The 25511-nt window shown below is 43.8% G+C and overlaps 2 protein-coding genes across 4 annotated transcripts in view; one reads left to right on the top strand and one right to left on the bottom strand.

The window, feature by feature from the left end:
- NOC2L (NOC2 like nucleolar associated transcriptional repressor) overlaps positions 1 to 25511 on the bottom strand; it is a 123063-nt gene that overhangs the window by 68061 nt on the left and 29491 nt on the right. Inside the window, exons 3-5 of one of the 2 annotated variants that reach the window (XM_081870920.1) lie at positions 14344 to 14493; positions 6096 to 6275; positions 3656 to 3857 (exon numbers count right to left, since the gene is read on the bottom strand). In XM_081870920.1, the coding sequence (XP_081727046.1) occupies positions 3656 to 3857; positions 6096 to 6275; positions 14344 to 14414 (453 nt within the window). In that variant the 5' untranslated portion in view covers positions 14415 to 14493. Of the gene's footprint in view, positions 1 to 3655; positions 3858 to 6095; positions 6276 to 7801; positions 7987 to 14343; positions 14494 to 25511 lie in introns of those variants that run through there. The other variant, XM_081870921.1, reaches the window with a different exon arrangement.
- Positions 11378 to 25511, top strand: part of KLHL17 (kelch like family member 17) — a 34666-nt gene continuing 20532 nt past the window's right edge. Inside the window, exon 1 of one of the 2 annotated variants that reach the window (XM_081871044.1) lies at positions 11378 to 11907. The gene's annotated coding sequence lies outside the window, so the exon portion shown is untranslated. Of the gene's footprint in view, positions 11908 to 12610; positions 12714 to 25511 lie in introns of those variants that run through there. The other variant, XM_081871045.1, reaches the window with a different exon arrangement.

Raw genomic sequence — 25511 nt, forward strand, 5'->3', positions numbered from 1 at the left:
AAACAATCCAGGATAAAACATTACTGAACAGCACTTGTTTGCCTTTCTGCAGTCTATCTCTGCTCATGGTAGGAGGAGGAATGGTAATTCAATTCCAACAGCAAGTGAGGCTTGATGTGCAGCATTTGGACAACCAGCCTTGGGGCTCCATGGGCTCTGAAACATCAGCCATGGGAGCCTGGTCCAATTACCCTGCTGGTGGTATCACAGCCCCACAGTCAGCTCCTCCTCTGCCAACTCTCTGAGCACAAGGAAGACTTTCCAGGTCATTTGTGTGAGAGAGTCCTGCCCACCCCACACAGACTTTGTAAGAGTTTGTGGCATTATTAATTACAGATAAGAGCATGCTGCAATTTTTAAAACCGGAACAGATGAGAGCATATGGACAAAAAACAAATGAACCCCCCCCCAAAAAAAACCCCACCCCAGAGCATTCATCGCTTTTGTTTCATCAAAGAGATAGTAAAGCAGCAGGCTATTTGCCTGAATGCATGGAGTCTTGCAAGGATAATGTCACAAGACAAAAAACAGAGGCACTGTGCAGATGTAGCACCCACTTCAGGCTATAATTCTTCATAGGTTTCCATCATTTTTGATGCAGTAGTAGAGCAGCAAGTTAAGACATATGCAAGCTAGGAGGTGTTTGTGCCTATGTCTGGTTTTAGCTGCAAAAGTAACTTGCAGCCTAATAATAATAAGGAAAAAATGGTCATATTAAAATCTGCCACTGTTAATGGCTGGTTTCCTCCAAACTTTGCTGCAGCTGGAACTTCTGCCATTAAGCGCAACCTGAAACCACTGACTGGTTACTAACAAAGCTGCAGCCTTCTGCGTGATTGTACATATGTAATTAGCATGCCCAAAGTGAATACTCATGAATGTAGAAAGTGCTTTTATTTGTAGAACCTTCCTTAACATTGCAAACTGGTGTAAGTGTCCAAGACTGGTGTGAAGCTGCTCTTAGTAGGGCATATCCACAATATTATGGCCACAATTGCAAGTTTAGCTCTAGGGCTTTACTGGATAGTGTATTAAGAGTTTGGGATTTTTTACTTGCACAAAAGAGAGTAATGTGCCCCAAAGCAAATGTTTTAAGCCTAATCCATATTCATGCCACAATGCATCCATAGCGATTCCACAAGTGCATCACTGTGCTGGTGGTAGGTTGGAAGGTGGAAACATAGGAGAATGCAAATGACAACTCAATGAGTCCCACAGTTATGCCAAACAAGGATCCCTTTTCAGGAAAATTAAGTAAAAAACCTTGTGCACATTAAGTCAAATTTAAATATACATTTGTTACAAAAAAAATGGGGTTGACTTCAAAGTCCAACTTCCCATCAAGGGACCTAACATCCCCTAAGTTCATGTTTTGGTCAGGGAATGTGAGGAGGGCAGGAACCAGGAGGCAAATGCAAGGCTGATCTTTATTGTTCTGCTCGCAAATGGAGGGAGGTGGGGAAGGAAGCCCATAGCAGAAGTGTCTAACCAGTTGAAAGACACATGGAAATTGCCCAGCCCTTTAGTCAGGGACCACCAAACACATCATGCAAAAGTCTCACAAATGAGTTGTGCATGTAAATCAGACCAAGCTCAGAGATCAAATTTCTCATCCCAAACATCCTTAAAAGTCTGTCAGTCATAGATTAGGATACATGTTAATTGCTTTCCTGGAGAATTCTATTTAAATGCTGTTCTCATTTATCCATAGAGTCTATGGACAAAGAACTGTCTCCATTTACATAGCAGATACCCCTTTGTCAGGTCCATTTTTTAATATCTATTTTTTGCAGAGGGCTGGCAGAAGTTAAACCATTTACAGGTTTGAGGTATTTGCAAGTGAAAAGAACTCAGCCAGTCTATATTGTAAAGTTCTTATCAAGACCTTCCTGTTACCTATTTGGGAGGGAGTCTCACAATTCAACTGGAGGCTAAAAATACCCCTGCTTTTGCCCTAAGTTATATCCACTAAAATAAATTGTCTATTTTTCAAGGGGATATTTCCTAAATTGCTGAAGGTTGAAGGACTGGTATTTGTGGAGGGGCGGGCGGGGGAGGCTGCTAGGTGTTTGCACCTTAAAATTCATGTGACACATTCAAAGTACCACAATTAACAGGAAACTAAAGTACTATCTTAAATATTTCAAAATATAGTTACAAAGATTTGAAAATATAAAGATTTGAAAATATAGTTACAAAGGAGGTAACTACAGAATGCGCATTTAATTACGCAGAACAGCTAACAAAAAAAATCTTAAACATCTCAAAAGGAAACATTGCTCATACTGTACATAATATAAATTGTACATTTAAAACAGCCTAATTAACAAGAGAATAAAATACTATCATGAGCATAGAATATATCCTGCTTTTCACAGCATCTGGATCTTAAAGCAGCTTCTAGGCTCCCCACCCCTGAGAATTTAAATCACTTAGTCCTCTTACGTCAGATGTCACTCCTTCCATATCACAAAACTGTCACATTTAGCAAATGTAGAAAATTGTATATGCAGAATAGAACTATAAACTCACCGTTTCATTATTAGATGTTGCACGGTCTTTCTCAAAACTTGCGTCCTCAGCCTGGGAAAACTCTTTGCAGACACAGCATACATATCATAACGTCAATAAAACATCTCCAGCCATGGATTTTCTTGCTCGCCTCCGAGGTCTTCCTCTTGGGTCCCACTGCCTTCCGAGGCCAGACAGGTGACAAGAGACAAGGCCTTTTCTGTCATGGCCTGTCTCCCATAATTCTCTGCCTCAAGAGGTGCAAATGGTGACACCGTGTTTTCTTCATAGCATCAAGAATTCCCCTCCCTCCCTGCCGGAGACTGAGGCTTCATGCCGCCATTTTGTTTTATCGTTGTGTGGTGTGTTGTTTTATTGTGTTCTGTTTTTAAGGAATCAATGCTTTCTAAAATGCCATTTTAAAATGTGGTTGTAGCCAACCAAATCCTACTCAGAGAACACCCGCTGAAATACATGGGCCTAAGACAGGCAGCCCCACTCATTCCAGTGGGTGGTATTCAGCTAAGTTTTATTCAGCATAGACATACTGAAATTAATGGACATAGCATACACATTTTTATTAATTTCAATGGGTCTATTCTAAGTAACATTTAGCTGAGCACCACGAAATGGGTCTAACTTAAGTAAGGACTAACAGTGGATCAGTATTTTTTTTTTACTTGTGGAAGGCAGAGTTGTTGTTTTATTGTGTTTTAACTATTTATTTTTGCTTTTACCTTGTATTTTTATATTGTGAATCACCCTGCAATCTTATGATAAAGGGTGGTATATAAGTCAAATAAATAAAATGATTAGTCACTTGTTACAAAAAACAAACAAACCTGTATCCAAACAACTCATGAAAAATAAAGAGTCAAGATGAAGCAAAAAACAAAGAATGGCTTAAAACAAAGCCATTACAAAGACCCGTAAACAGACCCAATGAAGCAGCAAAACCTCAGCAGCAGAAAGCAGGAATAAGCTGAAATATTTATCATAATCTGTCAAATACCATGGGGAAGAGAGAGGTATTCAATGGGCACTAAAATGATGTTAAGGGCATCACTAGGTGGACCTGATGCAACTGTCCAAGAGCATCACTGAAAATCAGCTTATACATTTTTTTAAAACGGAAACAAATCACCTCTAGTTTTTCTGGCAACACGTGAAGCCCATCCTCTTCATCAGAGCTATCGGAGGCATCGAAATTCAGCAGCGTGCGGTCGTTTTCTTCCAAGAATTTGTAAAATTCCGGATCCCGTTCCTTCAACCGGGAGAGCTGGTCTTTGTGTTGGGAAGCCTTCCCTGTCTTCACTTTCCTGATCAGGGGAGAGGAATTGTGGTTTCTTTAAAATAAAATGAAATAAAATTCAAGAGCTGACTTTGAAAGTACAGAGATTTAGAAACAATTGCTTATAACTTGGATGTACAGTGGTACCTCGGGTTAAGAACTCAATTTGCTCTGGAGGTCCATTCTTAACCTGAAACTGTTCTTAACCTTAGATTAGCTTCAACCAGAGCCAGGGCTTTTTCAACCCTGGCTCCGGCCTGGTGGAACGCTCTGTCTCATGAGACCAGGGCCCTACAGGATTTGATTTCTTTCTGCAGGGCCTGTAAGACAGAGTTGTTCTGCCTGGCCTTTGGCTTGGAGCCAATTTGATTCCCTCCCCCTCTATTTCCTTTCTCCTCCTGTGATGAGGCTGCATTTTAATGTTTCAATATTTTAATCTTGTTTTTAAGTTGTATTCATTCAACTTGTATTTATTATTGCTTGTTAGCTGCCCTGAGCCCGGCCTTGGCTGGGGAGGGCGGGGTATAAATAATAATAATAATAATAATAATAATAATAATAATAATAATTATTATTATTATTATTATTATTATTATTAACCTGAGGCACCACTTTAGATAATGGGGCCTCCCACTGCCGCTGCGCTGCCACCACGTGATTTCTGTTCTCATCCTGAAGCAAAGTTCTTAACTCAAGGTACTATTTCTGGGTTAGCGGAGTCTGTAACCTGAAGCGTCTGTAACGAGGTACCACTGTACATTTCAGGGGTTTGGCACACAACTGTTTGAAATTGTAACTAATTTAAGAAGAGCCTGGCTGCTGATCAGGCCAAAGGCCCATCTAGTCCAGCATCCTGTTCTCACAGCAGCCAACCAGAGGCTTATAGGAAACTTGCAAGCAAGACCCAAACACAGCAGTACTCTCCTGCCTCTAACTGCGCAAAAAGAGCACAGTCATTGTGGCTAGAAGCAAACAACAGCCTCAATCTCCATGACTTTCTCTAATCCTCTTTTAAAGTTGGAGACCATCATCGCCTCCAGGGAGATCAAGTTCCATAGTCTATGTGCTGCATGGAGTACTTTTTAAAAATCTGCCCTGAACCTTCCAAGATTCAGCTTCACTGCATGTCCATGAGTTCTACTATTCGTCCTTTCTCTATCTTTTTAAAATTTCAATGGGTCCCCTCTAAGTACATCTGAATATAGTTGTACCTTGGTTTTCAAACAGCTTAGTTCTTGAACGCTTTGGCTCCCAAATGCCGCAAACCCAGAAATGAGTGTTCCGGTTTGCGAACTCTTTTTGGAAGCCGAACGTCCAATGGGGCTTCCACAGCTTCCAATTGGATGCAGGAGCTTCCTGCAGCCAATCAGAAGCCGCACTTTGGTTTCCAAACGTTTTGGAAGTCAAATGGACTTCTGGAACGGATTCTGTTTTACTTCCAAGGTATAGTTATAATGGAGAAAATCATACATAATTTTCTCCATTATAACAAGGGCTAGAACCACCAGACACTTTTTATGACTTGGTGTTCTTTCATTACATATACAGCAGAACCATCATTTTCAAGACGACTCTTCTCACAAGGCTGGCAAATCTGGAACTATATTTGATAAATTGATAACGCTGATAAGTCTTTACTTGGGCTTTTTTTTTTTACCCAAGTGCAACTGCACTCATTCTACATGCCTATTTTATAGATTTGTTTTTCATCTTCTAATTTTCATCTGTTGCTGTATTTGCTCTCTGTTTTACAGTGGTTCCTCGGGTTACATATGCTTCAGGTTACAGACTCCGCTAACCCAGAAATAGTACCTCGGGTTAAGAACTTTGCTTCAGGATGAGAACAGAAGTCGTGCTCCGGCGGCGCGGCAGCAGCAGGAGGCCCCCTTAGCTAAAGTGGGCTTCAGGTTAAGAACAGTTTCAGGTTAAGAACGGACCTCCAGAATGAATTAAGTACTTAACCCGAGGTACCACTGTATATACATTATAAAATGAAAAAACAAAACATTATGGGGGGGGAGCTCTGAGTAAACCGTAGTTGGATATCATTTATTTTATTTTTTATTTGAACAAGTCATATACCCTCAAACTACAAGAGTCTCCAAGCGCTTTACAAAGATGAAATATATAAAATAAAAATTAGCTAAAACTATTACTCTAATGCACTGTACTTCACTGTATTTCAAATGTTTTTTTTTAAAAAAAATATTTTCTGTGGTTTGTTTTGTACATTTCAAAATGTAATGAAAAGCATTTTAGAAAATTCTAAAAACAAGGAATGTTTTCCTCTTACTTTTCCATGGCTTTCGATTTTAGCCCCCCTTTCTTCTTGACGGGGGCCTTCCCATTCTGGCTGAGCTTTTTATGAACCCCATCCTCTCTGGAATTCAAGGCTTCCTCCTGCAACTCGTCATCCGCGTCAGAATCAAATCCGGAAGTCAGGAACTCATCCACACTCAGCTCAGCGAGTTTTCTGTTCCCATGGAGGCAAGGGACAAAATGGGTAAACAAAAGACAAAGAACAGAGTTTCAAAAAACAAGGAGGTGTGAACATCGCTGGAAAAATCTGCCTTTCAGATGTCAAGAGCATCAACCAAGGACCATAGCTCAGGATTGAATGGCCACAAGCCTGGGCAAACTGAGGACTTTCCTACCTCATTCTTTCAGTTGCAATGGTCTGACTGCACTGCCTACTGATAATTATTTAGTAATTAAATGTATTTATTTAAATTATGTATATAACAGCAATTGATTTTAATGCATCTATGGGGGTTTTTTTTTATCTGTCTGTTGGGTTGTAAGTCACTTTGGGCAAGAGAAAGCAACTAACAAATTTAAAGAACTGTGAGGGGAGAGAGACTTTCTGCTGTTCATCAGGCAATGGCTTTTTCCACCTGCCTTACCCCACCTTACAGCTCTAGCTAGGAGCCTTTCCCAAACCATGACTTTTGAGAACAGCAGAAGCAGCTGGGAGGAAAGAAGTTCAAGGATATTTTAAAACAATTAATTTTATAAGTTATGAATCCTTGTTTCTCAATGTGATCCTTTTACACGGTTTTGCATGTTTTGTGGTGTTTTGTGCATTGTGACTTGAAGTTATTTTTATTATCGTTTAGCAATTGTATCTGATTAGTTTCTGGGTTCAATTCAAAGGGCTAGCTTTGACCTATAAAACCTTATGTGGCCAAGGAGCCTGAATACCTCAAGGTGATTGTAAGTTGTTTTAAACCATTTTTAACATTGCGTGTTAATTGCTGTAACCCACCCTGAAACCTAGTAAGAAGTCTCCTGGGTCAGGCCAATGGCCCATATAGTTCAGCACTGTTTCTCAGGAAAAAAAGAAAATAATTCCTACTGTGTTCAATGAAACGAATTCCCAGCTTTATAAAAAAAGTATATTACTTGTATTATTGTTGTTGTTAATTTATCTGTATATCTACTTAAGGCCAAAGCAGATTCCTAAGCGAAGTATAAAAACCCAACTACGTAAAGATTAAAATATGAGCACCTGTAATTAAAACACACGATATAAACAACCCCATAAACACTGATCATGAAGACACACAAGTAACCAATTCCAATAAAAACAGATCCAGGGATTAGAAGATGAAAAAATGTTCTATTAACTTCCCAGGTGTTCCTTGCAGCCCCCGCGATTTAAGGAAATCCGCAAACACGCGCAGGGGAAACGGATGAGAACTTCCATTACTCTCTTTCTCCACAGCCCGGATTACCGCAAACCATGCAAACCCTCCAAGGGGACAGTTGGGAAGATATCTTGGGAGCGAGCACATTTGCAAAGCTAAGGTGGGACCGGTCCGGTTTCAAAATGGAGGCGGGACCGCGTGATGAGATTCCTGAATTACTTAAGAATTTGGGCTCGGTGACCCTCGGGGATCCCTTCCAACTCTACCATTCCATGATATTATGCATCTTCTAGAAAAAGAGCTAGCTCTGTTAAACGCCTGCGAGGCTACCTGGCTGCAAAGCCACACTCACCTCTTGCTGGAAGCGGCCATGCTTTGCGCTCGCGCCTCCGTCCGGTCCCAGCGGCAGCAACGTGGTCCGGGCACTTCCTCTCCCAAAATGCAACAGTAGCAAAGAGGAGGAGGAAGAAAGAGGAGGAGGAGGAGACTGGAAGAGAAGCCGGCCGCGGTTGATCTTTAGGTTCACGGGCCCGGCGAGAGGAGGGAAAGAAACGGAATCAGGCTTTGAACAGGGCACGAAGCGGGCGGGCGCGTTTGCGCACACACATACACACACACAAACCCGATTCCGGGGAAATGTTGCACCATTGAATTTCACAGCTTGGAGTTGTGTGCGCGCGCGGATGTGTCTTTTCTCGTACCCACTGCAGGCTCTCAGATATTTAGAGGTGCCAAGGGACTGTTGCACGAGTGATAGGGAACGGTGGGGACTCGCCCAAAGTAGAGCTTGAGAGACGTAGTGACTGCTGTGCACAACACGCATTCAAAGCATATCCCTTCCGCACCCAAAGAAGAAGAGGAGTTTGGACCTGATACCCCGCCTTTCACTACCCTTTAAGGAATCTCAAAGCGGCTAACATTCTCCTTTCCCTTCCTCCCCCACAACAAACAGTCTGTGAGGTGAGTGGGGCTGAGAGACTTGAGAGAAGTGTGACTAGCCCAAGGTCACCCAGCAGCTGCAGGTGGAGGAGCGGGGAATCGAACCCGCTTCACCAGCTTACAAGTCCACCACACTTAACCACTACACGACACTGGCTCTCTACTGGTGAGAGCCCAAAGAATCCCAGGAACTGTTTACCCCTTGCAGAGCTACAGTTCCAAGCACCCTTAAAAAAGTACAGTTCCCAGGGCTGGGGGGGGGGGGTAAGACGTGGATCTTCTAAAAGGCATGGGTAGGCAAACTAAGGCCCAGGGGGCGGATCCGGCCCAATCGCCTTCTAAATCCGACTCGCGGACGGTCAGCGTGTTTTTACATGAGTGCTTTTATTTAAAATGCATCTCTGGGTTATTTGTGGGACATAGGAATTCGTTCATTCCCCCCCCCCCAAAAAAATATAGTCCGCCCCCCCCCCAAGGTCTGAGGGACAGTGGACCGGCCCCCTGCTGAAAAAGTTTTCTGACCCCTGTGCTAAGGAAACTGTATCCCCGCCCCTCCAAATGTTGAAGTGATCTATTTCTCCCTTTGAGAGTGGAAAAGGAAGTTGAGACTAAAAAAATATGGGAGATCTTGCTTCACTGGAAAAAGAAGCCCCTTTCCAGAGGAAGGACAGACATAGGAACATAGGAAGGCACCTTATACCAGCTCAGACCGTTAGGGCCATCTAGCTATGTTCTGTATTGTAAATACGGTACTGACTGGCAGTGGCTCTCCAGGGTTTAAAACAGACAGGAAGCCTCTCCCAGCAGATGAAGCTGGCACCTTCTGCATGCAAAACAGAGGCTCTGCCACTGAGCTATGACCCTACCCAGTGGGAGCACAGAGCAGTTGGCAATACTGTATCTCATAGGTCACACAATACAGAAAAAATGTTAACAACACTGAAACTACATATACAAAGCAACAGTGCTGGCAAGAAGGCTGGTTACATTTTAAAGGTATATAGGTGAAAAGATAATATGTTCACCTTGCTTGTGCCTAAGTGACGCCAACATGGGGGGCAGCAAAAGGATGTGATTTAGGAGAGAGTTTCGTAATCAGAGGGGCCACTGCTGAGAATGCCCTGCCTTTCATCATCCCTTACCCAGCAGAAGCTAAATGGAGAATAACAACCAGGGCATCCCTTAGTGGATCTTAAATGACTGATAGGGCGGTACTTGGGGATATTTTTGTCCTTCTGCAAAACCTTGTGGTCTCCCATGTGGCCTGCTGATATGTTCCACTTGTGTTTGGGTTGGTGCTGTTTTTGCTACATAAGGCTTGGCACTCACCATATGGACAGCAGAAATAGAGGGAATGGTGATACAGTACTTAGCATTTACATTTTGTCCACAAATGTTTATGCCACAATAAGTCTTTTAAAAAGTGCCCCAAGACTCTATTATCTTCCTGCTTTATCTCCCCCCCCCCCCAATACTTACAACAACCCTGCAAACTATTTATATTGCAGATATGGGATAGTGAAGCTGTGTATACACTGCACCTTTAAAGCACATCCAAAGGACATTATTTCACTCAAAGAATTCTGGGGACTGTAATTTGTTAAGGGTTGCTGGGTATTGTAATTTAGTAAGGAGTGAACTACAGTGCCCAGAATTCATTGACTATGCTCTGAATGTGCTTTAAAGTTATAGTGTCTACACAGCGTGAGAGACAGTAGCCTACAGTCCAATCTTATGTATGCTTGTTTTGCAAATCTGTGGAGAAGAGAATTTAGTGTACCTGTTTTTTAATCTGGAGAGAAGGTAGTGTAATATTTATGCATGGAATTCTCTCCCAATAGATATTACCTTAGATCCCTCTTTGTTATCCTTCCACCAGCAAGTGAAGGTCTTCCTATTCAGACAGGCCTTTAAAAACTAAGGTGCAGATGATGCTGATCACATTTGTGGTTCTGAATGTGTTCTGATATATTTTAATTATTTATTTTTAACATGTTTGTGTTTCTTACTTTGTATTTTATCATGTTTTTAAATGTTTTTAGCCACTTTGAATCTCAGATTAGGATAAAAGTGGGGTATAAATATGTATAATAATAATAATAATAGTAATAGTTATAATAATTTGTTTATATCTTTTGGATGGATATGTAACTTTGGACCATATTGGTTTTTGGCTAGAAGCAATAAAGTTGGCAATGAATTTGATATCTAGAGTTAAACATTTTGGGTTGTATCCAGTTAAATTCTACTGTACCCATTGAAATGAATGGGTACAGGTCTTTTATGACACTGAATAAGACTGGTGTTGAGTACAACCCCATTATGTGTCTTTTCATAGCATCCTAGAATTGTAGAATTTCAAAGAATTATGGAACTGTAGACATAAATGCAGAAATATTTTCCCCAACATGGGTCTTGAACCCTGAGATTAAGAGTCTCGTACTCTACCAGCAGAGCTTTTGCCTGCTTATGTTCAATAGCAATCATTGCATGACAAGTGCTCAATGCAAAGGAGGCGTTTTACCAGTGTGGAGTAGCCATAAAGCTCTCTAAGTGACCTTGGGGCAACCTCTCTCTCTCAGCCTAACCTACCTCACAGGATTGTTGTGAGGATAAAATGGGGAGGGGGAGAAGTGTGTTCAGGTCCTTTGGAGAAAAGGTGGGATACAAATGTAATAATAAATAAGTTGTTTTGAACCGTTTAAAATAATGTTTAATATTGTGTTTTAGTGTTAATATTGTATTTTAATTATTGTAGGGGACCTTAGAGTGAAGGGCAGGTATTAAAATGTAATAATAAACAAACAAACATGGGGGGGTGTCCAAAGATGGGCTTCGGGGGGACAAAAATGGGTTGGTTTTGTCCCCGACGCAATAAAATTAAGTGTATGCTTTCCCCCCCTTTCTGTCTTTTTGCATTTTTAATGCATTTTGTTTCCTTTTTATTGTTTCACTTAATTTTGTTCAATAAAAATATTTTCCATAAAATGTATGCAAAATGTGCGTATTTGCTTTAAGTGATTTTTTTTTTCTGGGGAGGGGGTCCATAGCTTTCCTCAGATCCTCCAAGGGGTCTGTGACCTCAAAAAAAAAGGTTGAGAACAGCTGATGTAAGGACACTGTTCCCCAAGGAACAGTCTACACAGCACGACCCACCGTTGCAAAACTGCAGAGCGGGCGGCTACTTTACACACACACCAGCACAGACACACAAATCTAACAAGCCTTCCTTTTGATTATTGCTGTAGAGCCCAGGGTGGGGGAAAGTGCTGGTGTTTTTTCCACTGTGAAGGGAAGCAAAGAAAGACGGACCTGATATGTGCAAAGAGAAGCGAGAGTAAGGAAGGAGAGAGGAGTATAATCCAGCGGGAGGCTTTTGCCGCTGTTAGCAATCGCCCCATCAGCTGGGAAAAGCAATTTTTGCACCGGCTAACTTTTTAAAAAATCCATCAATCTGGAGAGCAAAGTGCCTGACCACGGAAAGCACCTTTGCTTTCTAGCCCTGGAGGTGTCAACTGGGTGAGTACGGTCTTTTATTCACAATTCTCTGATTATTATTATTATTTCTAACGGGGGAAATTCATAATAGAAGCAAGCACCGGTTCTGAACAAGAGAGGCAGATTATTTACAGGATTGCAGCCTAAACGTGGGTCCATTGCAGATGTGTGTGTCTCGTTTTATTGTATAATTTTATGTGCTACCTGCAATGGCTCCACTTGGAATTCTCACGCAGCCTGGGTACCGCATTTTGCAGGACCGGGAAGGTTGGCGGTGCATCTCAAACGCACACTTTTGCACGCAGCCTGCCCGTGCGCTTCCACGAGAGTAAACCCCAGGGTCCTCAACCGGGTTTTACTCCCAGGAAAGTGTGCCTAAAGCTTGCAGCCTCGCCCCCGTTTCCCCCGCCTCTTCTCTCTCTCTCTCTCCCCCAGTGAAATGGGCTGGCTTTCATTTCTCCTTTGTTACTCTTTTCGAGTTTTCCTTGCACACACACAAACCCAGCCTGGCTTGTTTGATGGAAATAGGATGGCTGCGTGCGATTGCAAGCGCTTGCCTCGCTTTGCGCTAGGCGCTGTACGATTTGAGACGACAACGAACAACAATGCAGACACCACAAAATCCTTCATCTGTTGTGGCAGGGGAAGAGGATCTCGTTATGGGCTGCACGTTTCCAAGAAACTGCGGCTCAAATAATCTGCTGCAAGGCGTCGATCGGATGGGGCAAAGCACGGGCCCCGATCCCGCTGCTTGTGAGGGTGATCGTGTTGCGGTTGGAAGCTTTTGAAGACACGCGCTGGTGTACCGGCGAGGGGGGTTATCTGAGGTGACTGCCGTATTTCAGACAACTGCAGTCTAGCTGTCGCTCCTTTAATTTAATGTTTTTGAAAAGAGCCGGATTTGTCATTGTGGGGTGCAGCGGGTGCACAACCCTTTAAAGGAAGTGAGTGGCTACGGGGGGTGGGGATGGGATGCAGGTTTTGCGTGTGCGCGCCTTCCCCCCCCCCACCCCCGCCCCGTTCCCAAAAGCTCCAGTTGCAGTATCAGAAGCCTGCATTGCTGCTACCCAGATCAGTTTTGTATGTGTGTATTTTTATTTTTTTTTAAATTTAAGGAGGCTATCCGAGTTTGCATATCCTGGCAGGATCCCGCTGCTGCAAATATATACAGTGTGTGTATGTATATCAAAGCAAAACTAATTCTTCCACCAGCCCCATCTGAAAACTAACCTACTGCCTATTTGCTTTGCGTTTTCAAAGACAAATATGACCATTTATAAAACTGGGACTATCAAAAGATCGGGGGTGGGGACGAAAAAATCTAGCTCCTCCTTAACTTTTTTTTTGTTAAATCGCCTTCAACCTGGTCCGTTTACATTTGCGTCAATTTTAGCCCTATGGAAAGTGGGGGGCGGGCGGTGGAATATGGACACAAAGGAATCTGTTTCTTAGGCCATCCGGAATACGTTTGCACTCACTTTCTGACTGCACCCTCCTCTCTAGGCTGGGAATGCAAGGGAGAGATGTAATGATGCAAATCATGAGAAAGTATTAACTGGGGGAGCACTAAACTGCATCCTCCCCTCCCCTCCCCTCCCCCCCATTAAAAATTGACATTTTGTAAGTCTTTGTTTTGGCCTAGCTCTTTGCAGAAAAAAACTCCTAGTATATAAGAACACTGAGAAGGGAAGGGGGCACCCAGCCAATCCCACCCCCTTTGTGAATGTACCTGCATGGCAACATGTGCTGATCACATTCACATGTTAACATTTGAGTCGGATATTAAGCATACCGTAAGTGGGGGAGAAAGATTACCCCCTCTAGAGGGAGGGTGTAAATTGCAATGCAAAACTGACCTTTTTGTGCATGGAGGGGGGTGTTCCTAATTGTTTAATGCATTCCACCCACCTTATTTGCTTCTGTTTTTTAATAATAATAATGCTAATAAATTATATGCCTCTTCCTTCCCCTTGCTACATTTAAGAAAGCATAACTCAGTCTTTCAGAAGCAATGGTTTTGTAACTCTCCAGCAATTTCTTTTTAAAAAATCATTGTGATAAAAGAGTTATACCCAATGTCCTGTGAGAGAGCTGTTAGTCTACTATTGAGAATGAAATTTCAGCCCAGTGCGCACACACACACAGGTGATGGCCCATTGCATCTCTGCATGAATAGCTGTTCTGGGCTTCCTTTTATTCCAGTCAGCCTACACTGAATGCAGGTAATTTTTGTTTTCATCACAAGATGTAATTTGAGCATTCAGTCACCCACACTACAAATATAACGGAATTACCTGCCTTCAGAGGAGGATCCCATTTGTGTCCCTGTGTGAGTCTCTGGTCTGAAGTTGCCTTCTTCCAGTCAATCTTCCCTGTTACAGATCCTTCTGCCACATCTCATGATCAAATGAGACTGGTTCATTTACTCTCTTTCAAGTAGTGATTCAGGAAAATTACCTGCCCTGAAAAAGCTGACTGTTGTATTTCTGCATGACTGCCTGTTCTGACCTTGCCTCCTTCCAATCCATCTCTCCTGACAGACAGGTAACTTTGTGGCCTGTCTGAATCAAGTGCAGCCGGCAAATTCACTGGGGCATTAAAATATCCCTAATTAAAATAAACAATAAAACAAAAAATTAAAAAGCATAATAATTAAAAAAAAATAAAAAACGAATCAGAAGTTCAGTTTAGTGGAATGCTTGCCTTAACAGGTATTTATTCAGTTACTCTCATGGCAGGAAGGCTAAGATGAATTGCCTCTGCTTTTAGGAGGCTGCCTGCTGTGTCTCTGTATGAGTCACTGCTTTCTCTCTGCTTCCTTCCAGTTAGAGGGCTCAGTCTGAAACATACAGAGTAGACATTCTTGCACAATCCAAAACTAAACTGCTGCTCATTTTAATTCAGACATTGTGGGATGAAAAATGAAATGAAGGGTATTTTTCCCCAGGTGGGGATAACATTTCATTTCTTGGTATCCTAGGCAAGATGCCTACTGACAGTGCTTCAGAACCCATGCATGCCTTTTGCAGCATAACTTTACCACACTGTTCAACAGTGGACCAGACTCCATAGGGAGATGGTGGACTCTCCTGTCTTGGAGGTTTTTGAGTAGAGGTTGGATGGCCACCTGCCATGTATGCTTTAATTGAGATTCCTGCATTGCAGGGGGTTGGACTCACTAGATGATCCTCAGGACCCCTTTCAACTCTACGGTTCTCTGATTCAATTACATCATGGTAGAAGCCCCATTGTCAGAGCACCACACAAGAATGAGTTGCTCTTTCTGACCCTCATCTAGCAATACTTGGATGTGGTACAGAGGTTCTTGGCTCCAGATCAGACTTCACCAATCTGGTGCCCCCCAGATATTCTAGACTACAGCTGTCACCAGCTCAGCCATGCTGGCCAGCGCTGATAGACGTTTCATTCCTAATCATCTGGAGTGTGCCAGGTTGGCGAAGCCTGGTTGAGAACCACAGAATTTTAGACCTGGATCAAACTGCCTCATCAAACTGCCTGCCCAATGCCACCCCTGCTGGGTGGAGCAGCAGGCTTTATTCCACTGTTAGGATGACAGATGGTGGGGGATACAGGTTGGAGCATGCCCCAGGACTGGGCCCGTTTTGCTCAGCATGAGACTTGTAATCTTAGGGTTGTGCGTTTGAGTCCCATGTTCGAGTTTCCATGCATTCCTGCATTGCAAGAGGTTGAACTAGATCAGTCATAGGCAAACTCGGCCCTCCAGATGTTTTTGGCCTACAACTCCCATCATCCCTAGCTAACATGACCAGTGGTCAGGGATGATGGGAATTATAGTCTCAAAACATCTGAATTATAGTCTCAAAACATTTGCCTGTGCCTGAACTAGATGACCCTTGTGGTCCCTTCCAACTCTATGATTCCTCTAAGAGAGGAGGGATGTATAGGCACCAATGCAGGCAGCTCTTTTTTCAAATTTCCTCCAGCATTTGTGAATTCCAGATTATTATTTTGTTGTGCTATTGATGTAGATGCCACACAGCAGGAAGAGAAAGGAAGGCATTGCCTAGCCTCCGAGGAGCTTAGAACACAAAGAGAGTTCATTCCAAGCCAACTCAACTTAGTAAACACAGGAGCATAGGAAGTTGCCTTATACCAGAGCAGTCTATCCTAGCTCAGTATTGTTGACATGGGGTGTGTGTGCTTGTGGCGCTCCAGGTGCTGTTGGATTGCTAATCCCATCAATGCCAACCATTGGTCATGTTGGCTGGGACTAATGGGAATCCAACACCATCTGAAGGGCCACAGGTTCCACGTCCCTGTTTTAATCCATTTTAGTAAAAGCCAGAACAGCCACTCATGCAGAGACACAGTAGTGAGCCTCCTTTTTCTGGATGGTTCTCCCAGTTCCCAGGTAATTTTAATACAGGGATGAGGAACCTCCTATCATCCCTGAACTGTTGGCCATGCTGGCTTAGGCTGATGGGATTTGGAGTCTAACAACATGGTCTACGTCTACTGGCAGGAGTTATCCAGAGGTTTCTGAGCAGAGGTTTCTGTGGGCAAAGTATGTGCCCTACCACAGGGGTGGGGAACCACCTAAAGCCTGAAGGCCACATTGCCTGATCGACAACCTTCAAGGGATGTGTGCAGGACACTGGCAGGTGGGACCAGGGACAAAAGCAGTTGGGCCAACAGTGAGATGTCTTACCTTTGCAGAAGAGACTCCATTCCAACCACTCAAAAGGCAGAGGTTTAGAACATAAGACGAACCTGCAGGATCAGGCCAGTGGCCCATCTAGTCCAGCATCTTGTTCTCACAGTGGCCAAACATTGTGGCTCGTAGCCATGGAGAGCCTTCTCCGTGAATACAATGGTAACCCACAGCGCCACCCACGTCCCTGAATACAGTGGTACCTCGGGTTTCATATGCTTCAGGTTACAGACTCCGCTAACCCAGAAATAGTACCTCAGGTTAAGAACTTTGCTTCAGGATGAGAACAGAAATTGTGCTTTGGCGGTGCCGCAGCAGCAGGAGGCCTCATTAGCTAAAGTATTACTACAGGTTAAGAACAGTTTCAGGTTAAGAACGGACCTCTGGAATGAATTAAGTATGTAACCAGAGGTACCACTGTATATCTAATCCTCTTCTAGAGCCATCCAAGTTGGTAGCCATTGCTGCCTTCTGTGGGAGCAAATTCCATAGTTTTAACTGTGAAGAAATACTTTCTCTGTCCCAACTCTTCCAACATTCAGCTTCCACGAATTCTAGCATTACAAGAGAGGGAGAAGAATTTTCCTCTATTCACTTTCCATGCCATGCAGGATTTTATAATACTTATACAAACAAATCACTCTCTTTCTCCATCCAGGCAATGCAAGAGGCACCAGAGTTCAGGGACTCTATTCCAGCCACGCAAAAGCCTTTAAGGAAGATGTGAAGCAGGGCTGGGAAAGGGTGTCACCTGGGGAGTCCTGAGGGCCAGACTGAGAGAGCTAGGGGGCCACATTTGGGCCCTGGGCCTCACCTCCACTATTCCTGCTCTATACCACAAAGCTGCAGGCCCACAAGCCAGTGGGAGGCAGCCTGTAGGATTGAGGAACTGGATCCGTGTCTTACAGCAAGAGCAGAGAAAGGGGTTTGCAGCACCTGAATAGTGCTGCTTGCTTTCGTTATTAAAATGTTTGCATCTCACCTTCCCATCAGTACCCCTTACGGCACCAAATTAAAAATCTAAAAGCAAGCTAAGTAAAACAAAAAACAAAAAAACCCACACAAATTAAAGCAATTAAGAAGACAGCCAACAACAGATGGGATTAAAGCAAACAATAACTCAGCAGAAAGAACAATGGGGTTGCAATCTTATGCACGCTTCCAGCAGGTCCTGTTGAGCTCAGCTGGGTTTCCAAACAGACGTGCATAAGAAGAGCCCTGAGGCTAATTCAGGCCAAAGGCCCACTTGGTCCTGTGTCTTGTTCTTGCAGTGGCCTTCCAGATACCTATCAGAAGCTTGTAAGCAGGTCCTGAGCACTGAGCACAAGAGCAGCACTCTCTGCGCTTGAGACTCTGAGGCTGCCACTGAGAGTGGGAGTAATACATAGCCATCCTAGCTAGTAGCCATTAATAGCTTATTCCTCATGAATTTGTCTAATTTTAAAGTTATCCAAGTTAGTGGCCGTCACTGACTCCTTCTGATCCATAGTTTAACTATGAAGTACAGTGGTACCTCGGGTTACATACGCTTCAGGTTACATACGCTTCAGGTTACAGACTCTGCTAACCCAGAAATAATACCTTGGGTTAGGAACTTTGCTTCAGTATGAGAACAGAAATTGTGCTCTGGCGGCGCAGCTAAAGTAGTGCTTCAGGTTAAGAACAGTTTCAGGTTAAGAACAGACCTCCGGAGGACTTCCGGGTTGGCGCCAGCGCCGAATGGCGGACTCCCTCCGAGCTCCGGAGGGAGTCTGCTCGGCAGGGGCTGGGTCCTACCGCACCGGCGATGCGGGGACCCTTAAAAACCACGGCCAGAGGAGGCCGTGGACATGGAGACTCGGCTGGCACCGTTAGCGCCCTCCCGACTCGTGAAGGAGCCTTTTTAAAGGCTCCGGATCGGGTGCCGGGGAGAAGCGTGGTGCCTGAGTTCTCTGCTATCCCTGCCGAGCGCAGCCGCATGCCATCCGGCGGAGAGCGCTGACTTCTTCTATTGAAAATTTGGATCTAAAAGAAGAACCCGTGAGTAATTGGAATATGGACAAAAAAAAAAGGGGACAAATTTTTAAAAATTTGGAGCGAACGGGGGAGGTGGAAAAAAGGAAGTCAGCCCCCCCCGAAATTGTAGAAGAGCCAAAACAAAGGAATGGATAACTAAGATCGAGAGTAACCTTATTTCACTGAATTAGCAACTTCGCGAGGGAAATTTATAAGATTGAGCCGGAGGAGAAAAGTGGAATTTGTATTAAAAAGCAACCCCCCCCCCCCGGAATCCCTGGAGCGATTCGTGAAAATGCCTGGAGAAGAGTAACGGAGGTTTTGACAGGTTTTGACAGCTGTCAAGGAGCTGTCAAAACGGAAGAATGTAACAGAGACTTGGTTATGGACTTTGCCGGTTACATTTGATATAAGTTGGGTATAAATTGTTTCAAATTGTTTAAATAAGGATAAACAAGCTATTTGGACTGGTGGATGGGCTTTGGAAGGGAACTTTGTTACGGGAATCCACCTAGAGGAGCTGAGGGATATTGCATGTGTTTTTGACAGGAAACATGTGCAGTTGATTAGAACTTTTAATCTCCTGGGAAACTGCAGAAATGGAACACTATTTTGTCTACAGAGGTCTACACACTATAGGAAACAATGGAACTATCTGTTGGAAAATGAAAGGATCATGATGTAATGTTTTGTTCCTGAACAACAAGCCTCTGCAGGGATATTAGAAACTTTTGGAGAAAGAACATTTCTGTGGGAGAACAGAGAAACAAAAAGGAGGAGAATGGCCGACAAGAACAAGGAAATAACAAGAACTGGACAGAAATGGGAAAGGGGATATTTGGGATATCCAGATTTGACAAGCTTATGGTTTTAAAATTGGAGTTTTTACTCCTGGATATAAAAATCTGGATAGAAGAAATGGACCCTCTTCTCGTTAGACTTCTTTTAGGATTGGACATTCGTAATTTAATGATTGGACATTTGCAATTAATAAGACTGGCAAAGAATCAGAGGGATGTGGGTTTAACGCAATGTGGGAACTCCAGGAAGATATTAGAGATGGAGGGTTAGGAGGAACGTAACAGGGAAAAAGGGGAGGGAAAGTTGGAATCCAAAGGTTGTAAAATTATTATTTAATTCTATGTTGTTGTTTTTTTTGTTTTTTGTTTTTTTTTTTTGGGTATTATGTTTGAAAGGGGGAAACTCGTGGAAGGGAATAGATCGATCTTAGGGGGATGGGAATTACGCTAAACTGGGTAATGGAGGATGATTGCAATTTGGGGATAAGAATTTGTTGAACCTAATTGTTTATTTGGAAGATTTGGAATACATGAGGGGGTGGGGAGGGGAAGTCCTAGTTATTGGAAAAAGTTTTTAAATTGGATTTAATTTGTTTTAATTTGGAAAACCTTAATAAAAATTATTTAAAAAAAAAAAAAGAACAGACCTCCGGAACGAATTAAGCACTTAACCTGAGGTACCACTGTACTTTCTTTCATCTGGCTTGAATCTTACAACATTCAGCTTTGCTGGACATCCCTGAGTTCTAGTATCACAAGAGAAAGAGAGAAAACTTCTCCTCTGTCCACTTTCTCCACCACCCCTATCATGTCCTCTCTTGCTCACCTCGTCTCTAAGCTAAGAAGCCCCAGACATTGTGACCTTGCCCCATAGAGGAGTTGCTCCACCCCCCTGGAACTATTTGGTGGCTCTCCATGCTCATTTCTGAACTTTTTATTGCTCTGTATGCATCCGCTTGCAACCCACAGGCATTCTTAGAAAGCTGCATTCTGGGTATTCAAAATGCGAGCAGCGAGTTTGAACAACTGGGCCTCTCTAGGGCAGATGTCCCACATTTCTGGTGACTCAAAATACTGGGGAAAGTTCAATTATCTTTATTTTGTCTGCCCTGTTTATCCCTGCCTCCTTTCCCTCCTGGTGTTACCCTGTGTCAAAATTTAGGCTCCAAACCTTTCAATGTAGGAGCTGACCTCTTATATTTTGTAAAGTGGCGCACACAATAAATAAAGTAATCACAATGCGGGGTTTTGTTGACTTGCTGGAGCCCAAAGCAGCCTGCTCTGTAGGCCTGCCAACGCCTTGATCCTCCCTGTGCATGGCTTAGGGCACCTGTTGCCTTTGCCCAATTATGTGGACTGATTTTAAGCACCAGTTTGGATTTGAAGGCCTTTGGTTCTATGAAATGCCACACTGAACCCAACGGCTGGCATTGGAAGCTACCTGTGTTAGCAACAGAGAGGGTGATTAATTTTGTGGTTTGCGTCATGTCCTTTGAAACAACCAGGACTATTTTTAGGACGGCTTGGTTTGAGGGCTGCAAAAAAGAGATAGCGGATTTGCTTCCATAGTACACTATAGACTTGAGCTTTCAACCAAGATGGAAGGCTTAGCTGTTCAACATTACCTGAACCAAACAAGCAGACCTGATGGGTAATATTAGGACTGTGGGGCTAGAACATGCTGAATAACAGAATAATAAACTGCCTCTGAGCGTGTGCAGAATATATTTCCATCGTTAATGACTGTGCATGGTAAAGCTAAACTATGGTTTTAGATAAATCACAGCTTGTTGTGACTCCTAACCCAGACAAACAGTGGTTAATCTTAATTGTAGATTACAAAGATGGCTTGTTTCAACAATGCATATTTAAGATTAGCCACAGTTTAGAGCTCAGAGGGCACACTAAACTGTGGCTCATTTAAAATAGAAATGGAAGCTTCCAATCTCTTCCTTGCAGTCAAACTGAAGAAGGGGAAGCCCAAGTCTTGCTGCAGCTTCTAATGCTAAATTATAGTTTAGCACAATCTTGCATTTAACAGCTCACCTAGTACCACAGACAACCAGGAATTTCATGCAGGTGAGTGAGGAGGCTGGCAGAGGACAGACAGATCAAGCCATCCACCAGTCTGCTTGACTTCCCAGCTAGACACAGTGGACGGAAAGCATCATAATACACAACACACATGAAAATACAGTGGGCTAGTGAAAGAAGCATGGGTTGCTTTCTCTCTTTTCTGCTAGCTCCCTTGCAAAATGGTTGTTTTGTTTGTTTTTAAGTAGCCTAAGAGTAGGTATGTTTACTGACCAGAGTTCATAAGTAATTTCCAGGTTCTTCCCCACTTCCCAGGCTATAAAGTAGTTGAGGGTTAAAAACCAAAAAAGAAGAAAAAGTTTACTAAGTGTGAGGTGTTGGGTGTGGGGTTTTTTTTTAAAAAAGAGAGAGTTCTGTATCTCTGCATGAGTTGCCATTCTGGGTACTACATTCCTGCTTGAAAATGTTACTCATACAAAGGTGCTGTGGGCAGCCTCATCTGAGAGAAGAAGAAGAGTTTGGATTTGGTATCCCGCTTTATCACTACCCTAAGGAGTCTCAAAGTGGCTAACATTCTCCTTTCCCTTCCTCCCCCACAACAAACACTCTGTGAGGTGAGTGGGGCTGAGAGACTTCAAAGAAGTGTGACTAGCCCAAGGTCACCCAGCAGCTGCCTGTGGAGGAGCGGAGACGCGAACCCGGTTCACCAGATTACAAGACTACCGCTCTTAATCACTATACCACACCACACTGGCAGGTCATTCCATAGCACCTCTGCTTTGGCAGTGACCGAATAGTGCCTAGACAGAACCAAAGGATGCCCTAAGGAGGAGGGTTGGAAAGAGGTTCAGAACAGTGACTCTCCAGAGGCATCTGGCATTGGAAACACAGGCTTTATATGCAAGACTAATTTAATGTGAACATGCTAACACAGCCATTGAGTAATGATAATCTTTAGTCATGCTGGGTACAGTGGGCAGGATTTTCAGGTCAAAAGGTCTGCCTTGCAGCAGATCTTAGCCTGTGCACCTGTTGGTTATAGATATAGTCCCTTAGGAGCACCTGTTAATAGAGGGTGAACAGCTTCTAGCCTAACCCTGTCCAATATATGCCACTTTAGAAGCTTGCTAGCCAAATTTAAAGGTAAAGGTAAAGGGACCCCTGACCATTAGGTCCAGTCGTGACCAACTCTGGGGTTGCAGTGCTCATCGCGCTTTTTTGGCTGAGGGAGCCAGCATGACTAAGCTGCTTCTGGTGAACCAGAGCAGCGCACGGAAACGCCATTTACCTTCCCTCCGGAGCGGTACCTATTTATCTACTTGCACTTTGATGTGCTTTCGAACTGCTAGGTTGGCAGGAGCAGGGACCGAGCAACGGGAGCTCACCCTGCTGCGGGGATTCGAACCGCCAACCTTCTGATCAGCAAGTCCTAGGCTCTGTGGTTTAACCCACAGTGCCACCCGCGTCCCTTGTAGCCAAGTTTAGATGGCTTTAAAAGGGAATTAGATAAAAGATTTAGTGATGTGTATGTACAGATCTGCTCTTTATTGTTATATCAACAAAGTTTAGATCCCCCTCCTAGCAATAAAAGATTCATATATGCTAGAACATTAATCCAAAGTGAATTCTCCTGGAGAGAGTTTTTGCATTGGTGGCTCTGAAGTTCAACCTTTTAAAAAGACAAAAGGCTTTAATTTAAGAAGGGATGGGGGAAGGGATTGAGGACTTTAAAGCGTTCATATGTTACCCTTAAGCCAAATAGTTCCCAGGGCACTTCACCATTAAAAAAAAAATCAATACAAAATTGCATGTAAACGGACATGAAACAACTAGCTGTTAATGACAGCAGATTAATATGGTTTAAAAGTCATTCCCAAGTTGCTCCTAGGCAACCCACTATGTCCCACTTCCTTAACTATTATTAGTTGAAAAAATGTTTGCTTAGGACAATAACTGTTTTGCATCTTACATTATTGAATAGAAGAGTTCCTTGTTCAGAGTTGCCATGGGCAGGCTCTCTTGAAAGCATGCCACTCCATAGCATCTCTGCTTTGGCAGTGAATGAATGAGCCAAGACAGAACCCAATGGTGCCCAGAGGAGACAGATTCAAAAAAAGTGTGCTCAGAACAGTGACTCTCTCAGAGCTACAACGATTACTTTCTTGGGGTATAGGTTCATTAGGGCTCTCAGAATCCTTTAATTGTTGCTTTGATTTATTTCTCACGGAAAGCCAGGCACTTCTCTTGTAACAAACAACTGTGCTCAGGATGATGGGTAAGGGTGAGGAATCCTTTTCACTCTTAGGGCTGCATTTCCTCTTGGAAAGCCTTTAAGAAGACGAGGACGGAATGTCTGAAAAGATGCTACCTCCAACAGAGCTTGGAGTTTCATGAACGAACTGGGATCTCAAAGCAAAGTCTGTTCCTAGTGAGGCTATAGGCTTCACACAGAGGGTAAGGAACAGGAACTGAGTCAGACCATTGGACCCATCTAGCTCAATATTGTCAACACTGACTGGTAGCTGCTCTTCAGGGTTTCAGGCAGGGAGTCTTCTTTCCTATCCCTACTAGGAGATGCCAAGGATTGAACCCAGGACCTTCTGCATGCAAAACTGCTGCTGTACTGTTGAGCCACGGCCCTTCCCTTAAGACACAGGAACATAGGAAGCCTCCTTATACTGAATCATGCCATTGGCCCATCAGCCTTAGTATTGTCTACACTGACTGGCAGCTGCTCTCCAGGGTTTCAGGCAGGGCATCTTTCCCAGCCAATGCTCCCAGAGATACGATTGGGGATTGAACCTGAGACCTTCTGCATGCAAAGCAGATGCTCTGCTTCCGAGCTATGACCTTTTCTCTTGATTTGTGCCCAGAGACAATTTGTTTATGTTCTGCATTCTCAGGATTGCTGAACACATTGTCTTAAAAGATCCTGTGTATAGGTGACTGTGCAGTGTGGCAGCCTTCCCTTCAACTTGAAGAACTGTGGTCCTATCAGCCAGCCCTTGGGTCTGCGACTGCTGCTGTTGAATGCCAGATTGGCTGGGAACCCATGACTTGATTGTAGATGGGAAGGCTGATCTGGCCTGCATCACTGAGACCTGGGTGGGTGAACAGGGAGGAGTTGGTTTTACCCAGTTGTGCCCACCTGGCTACTCAGTACAGCATTAGGGCAGACTTGAGGACCAGGGAGGGGGTTGCTGTGGTCTATAGAGATTCTCTCTGTGTGTCTCTATCCAGGTTTTCTGTCCCACTGAATGGGGATCTTGAGTGTGTGTTCCTGGTGTTGGGTAGGTAATTGGGACAGATTAGAGATTCTCCTGGTTTACTGACCACCTTGGTGTCCTTCAGTCTCCATGACGGAGCTGATCTTGGCGGCAGTGCTTGAAGACTCCTAGACTGATGGTTCTGGGGGACTTCAACATCCATGCTGAGGCAGTTGGCTCTGGGGTGGCTCAGGACTTCATGGCTGTCGTGACAACCATTGCACATCCTCACTATACCATCTGGCAGAGCTTTTCCGGGTCTTCAGCACACTGGCCCAAAAGTGGTGGCAGAACGCTAGGCATTTTGAGGATAAAATTCCTTGCATCCATCAGGACCTTAGCTCTACTGTTACAGCAATTGACTCTCAAGAGATACACAGAGCACTGCCTAATCCTGTTTTGTTGGTTGAATTTCATTGATCTGGCTCGAGGATGTTGGCAAGGCGCTTGGATCGGCACAATCGATTACCTGTGCTCTGGACCCTTACCCTTCTTGGCTGATAAAATCCAGCAGGAAGGAGACAGCTGTCAGGGCTAGGGAGGTGGTCAATACCTCTTTACAAGAGAGGATAGTTCCTGCCTGTTTCAAGGAGGCAGTGATCGCTTCTTAAGAAACCATCCCTAGATTCTGAGAACTTTGGGAATTACCAGCCAGTTGCCAACCTCCCTTTCTTGGACAAGGTTCTTGAGCGGGTGGCTGCTAACCAGATCCAGGTGTTCTTGGAGGAGACGGATTTTCTCCTTGATCGGTTGGTGGCTTTTGATGCCATCAACCACTGTATCCTCCTGGAGAGGCTATCTGAGTTGGGAGTTGGGTGGCAGTGGTGGGTGTTACTA

This window comes from Podarcis erhardii (assembly GCF_964252035.2).
Source record: "Podarcis erhardii genome assembly, chromosome: 7".
In the NCBI taxonomy this organism is placed as follows: domain Eukaryota; kingdom Metazoa; phylum Chordata; class Lepidosauria; order Squamata; family Lacertidae; genus Podarcis; species Podarcis erhardii.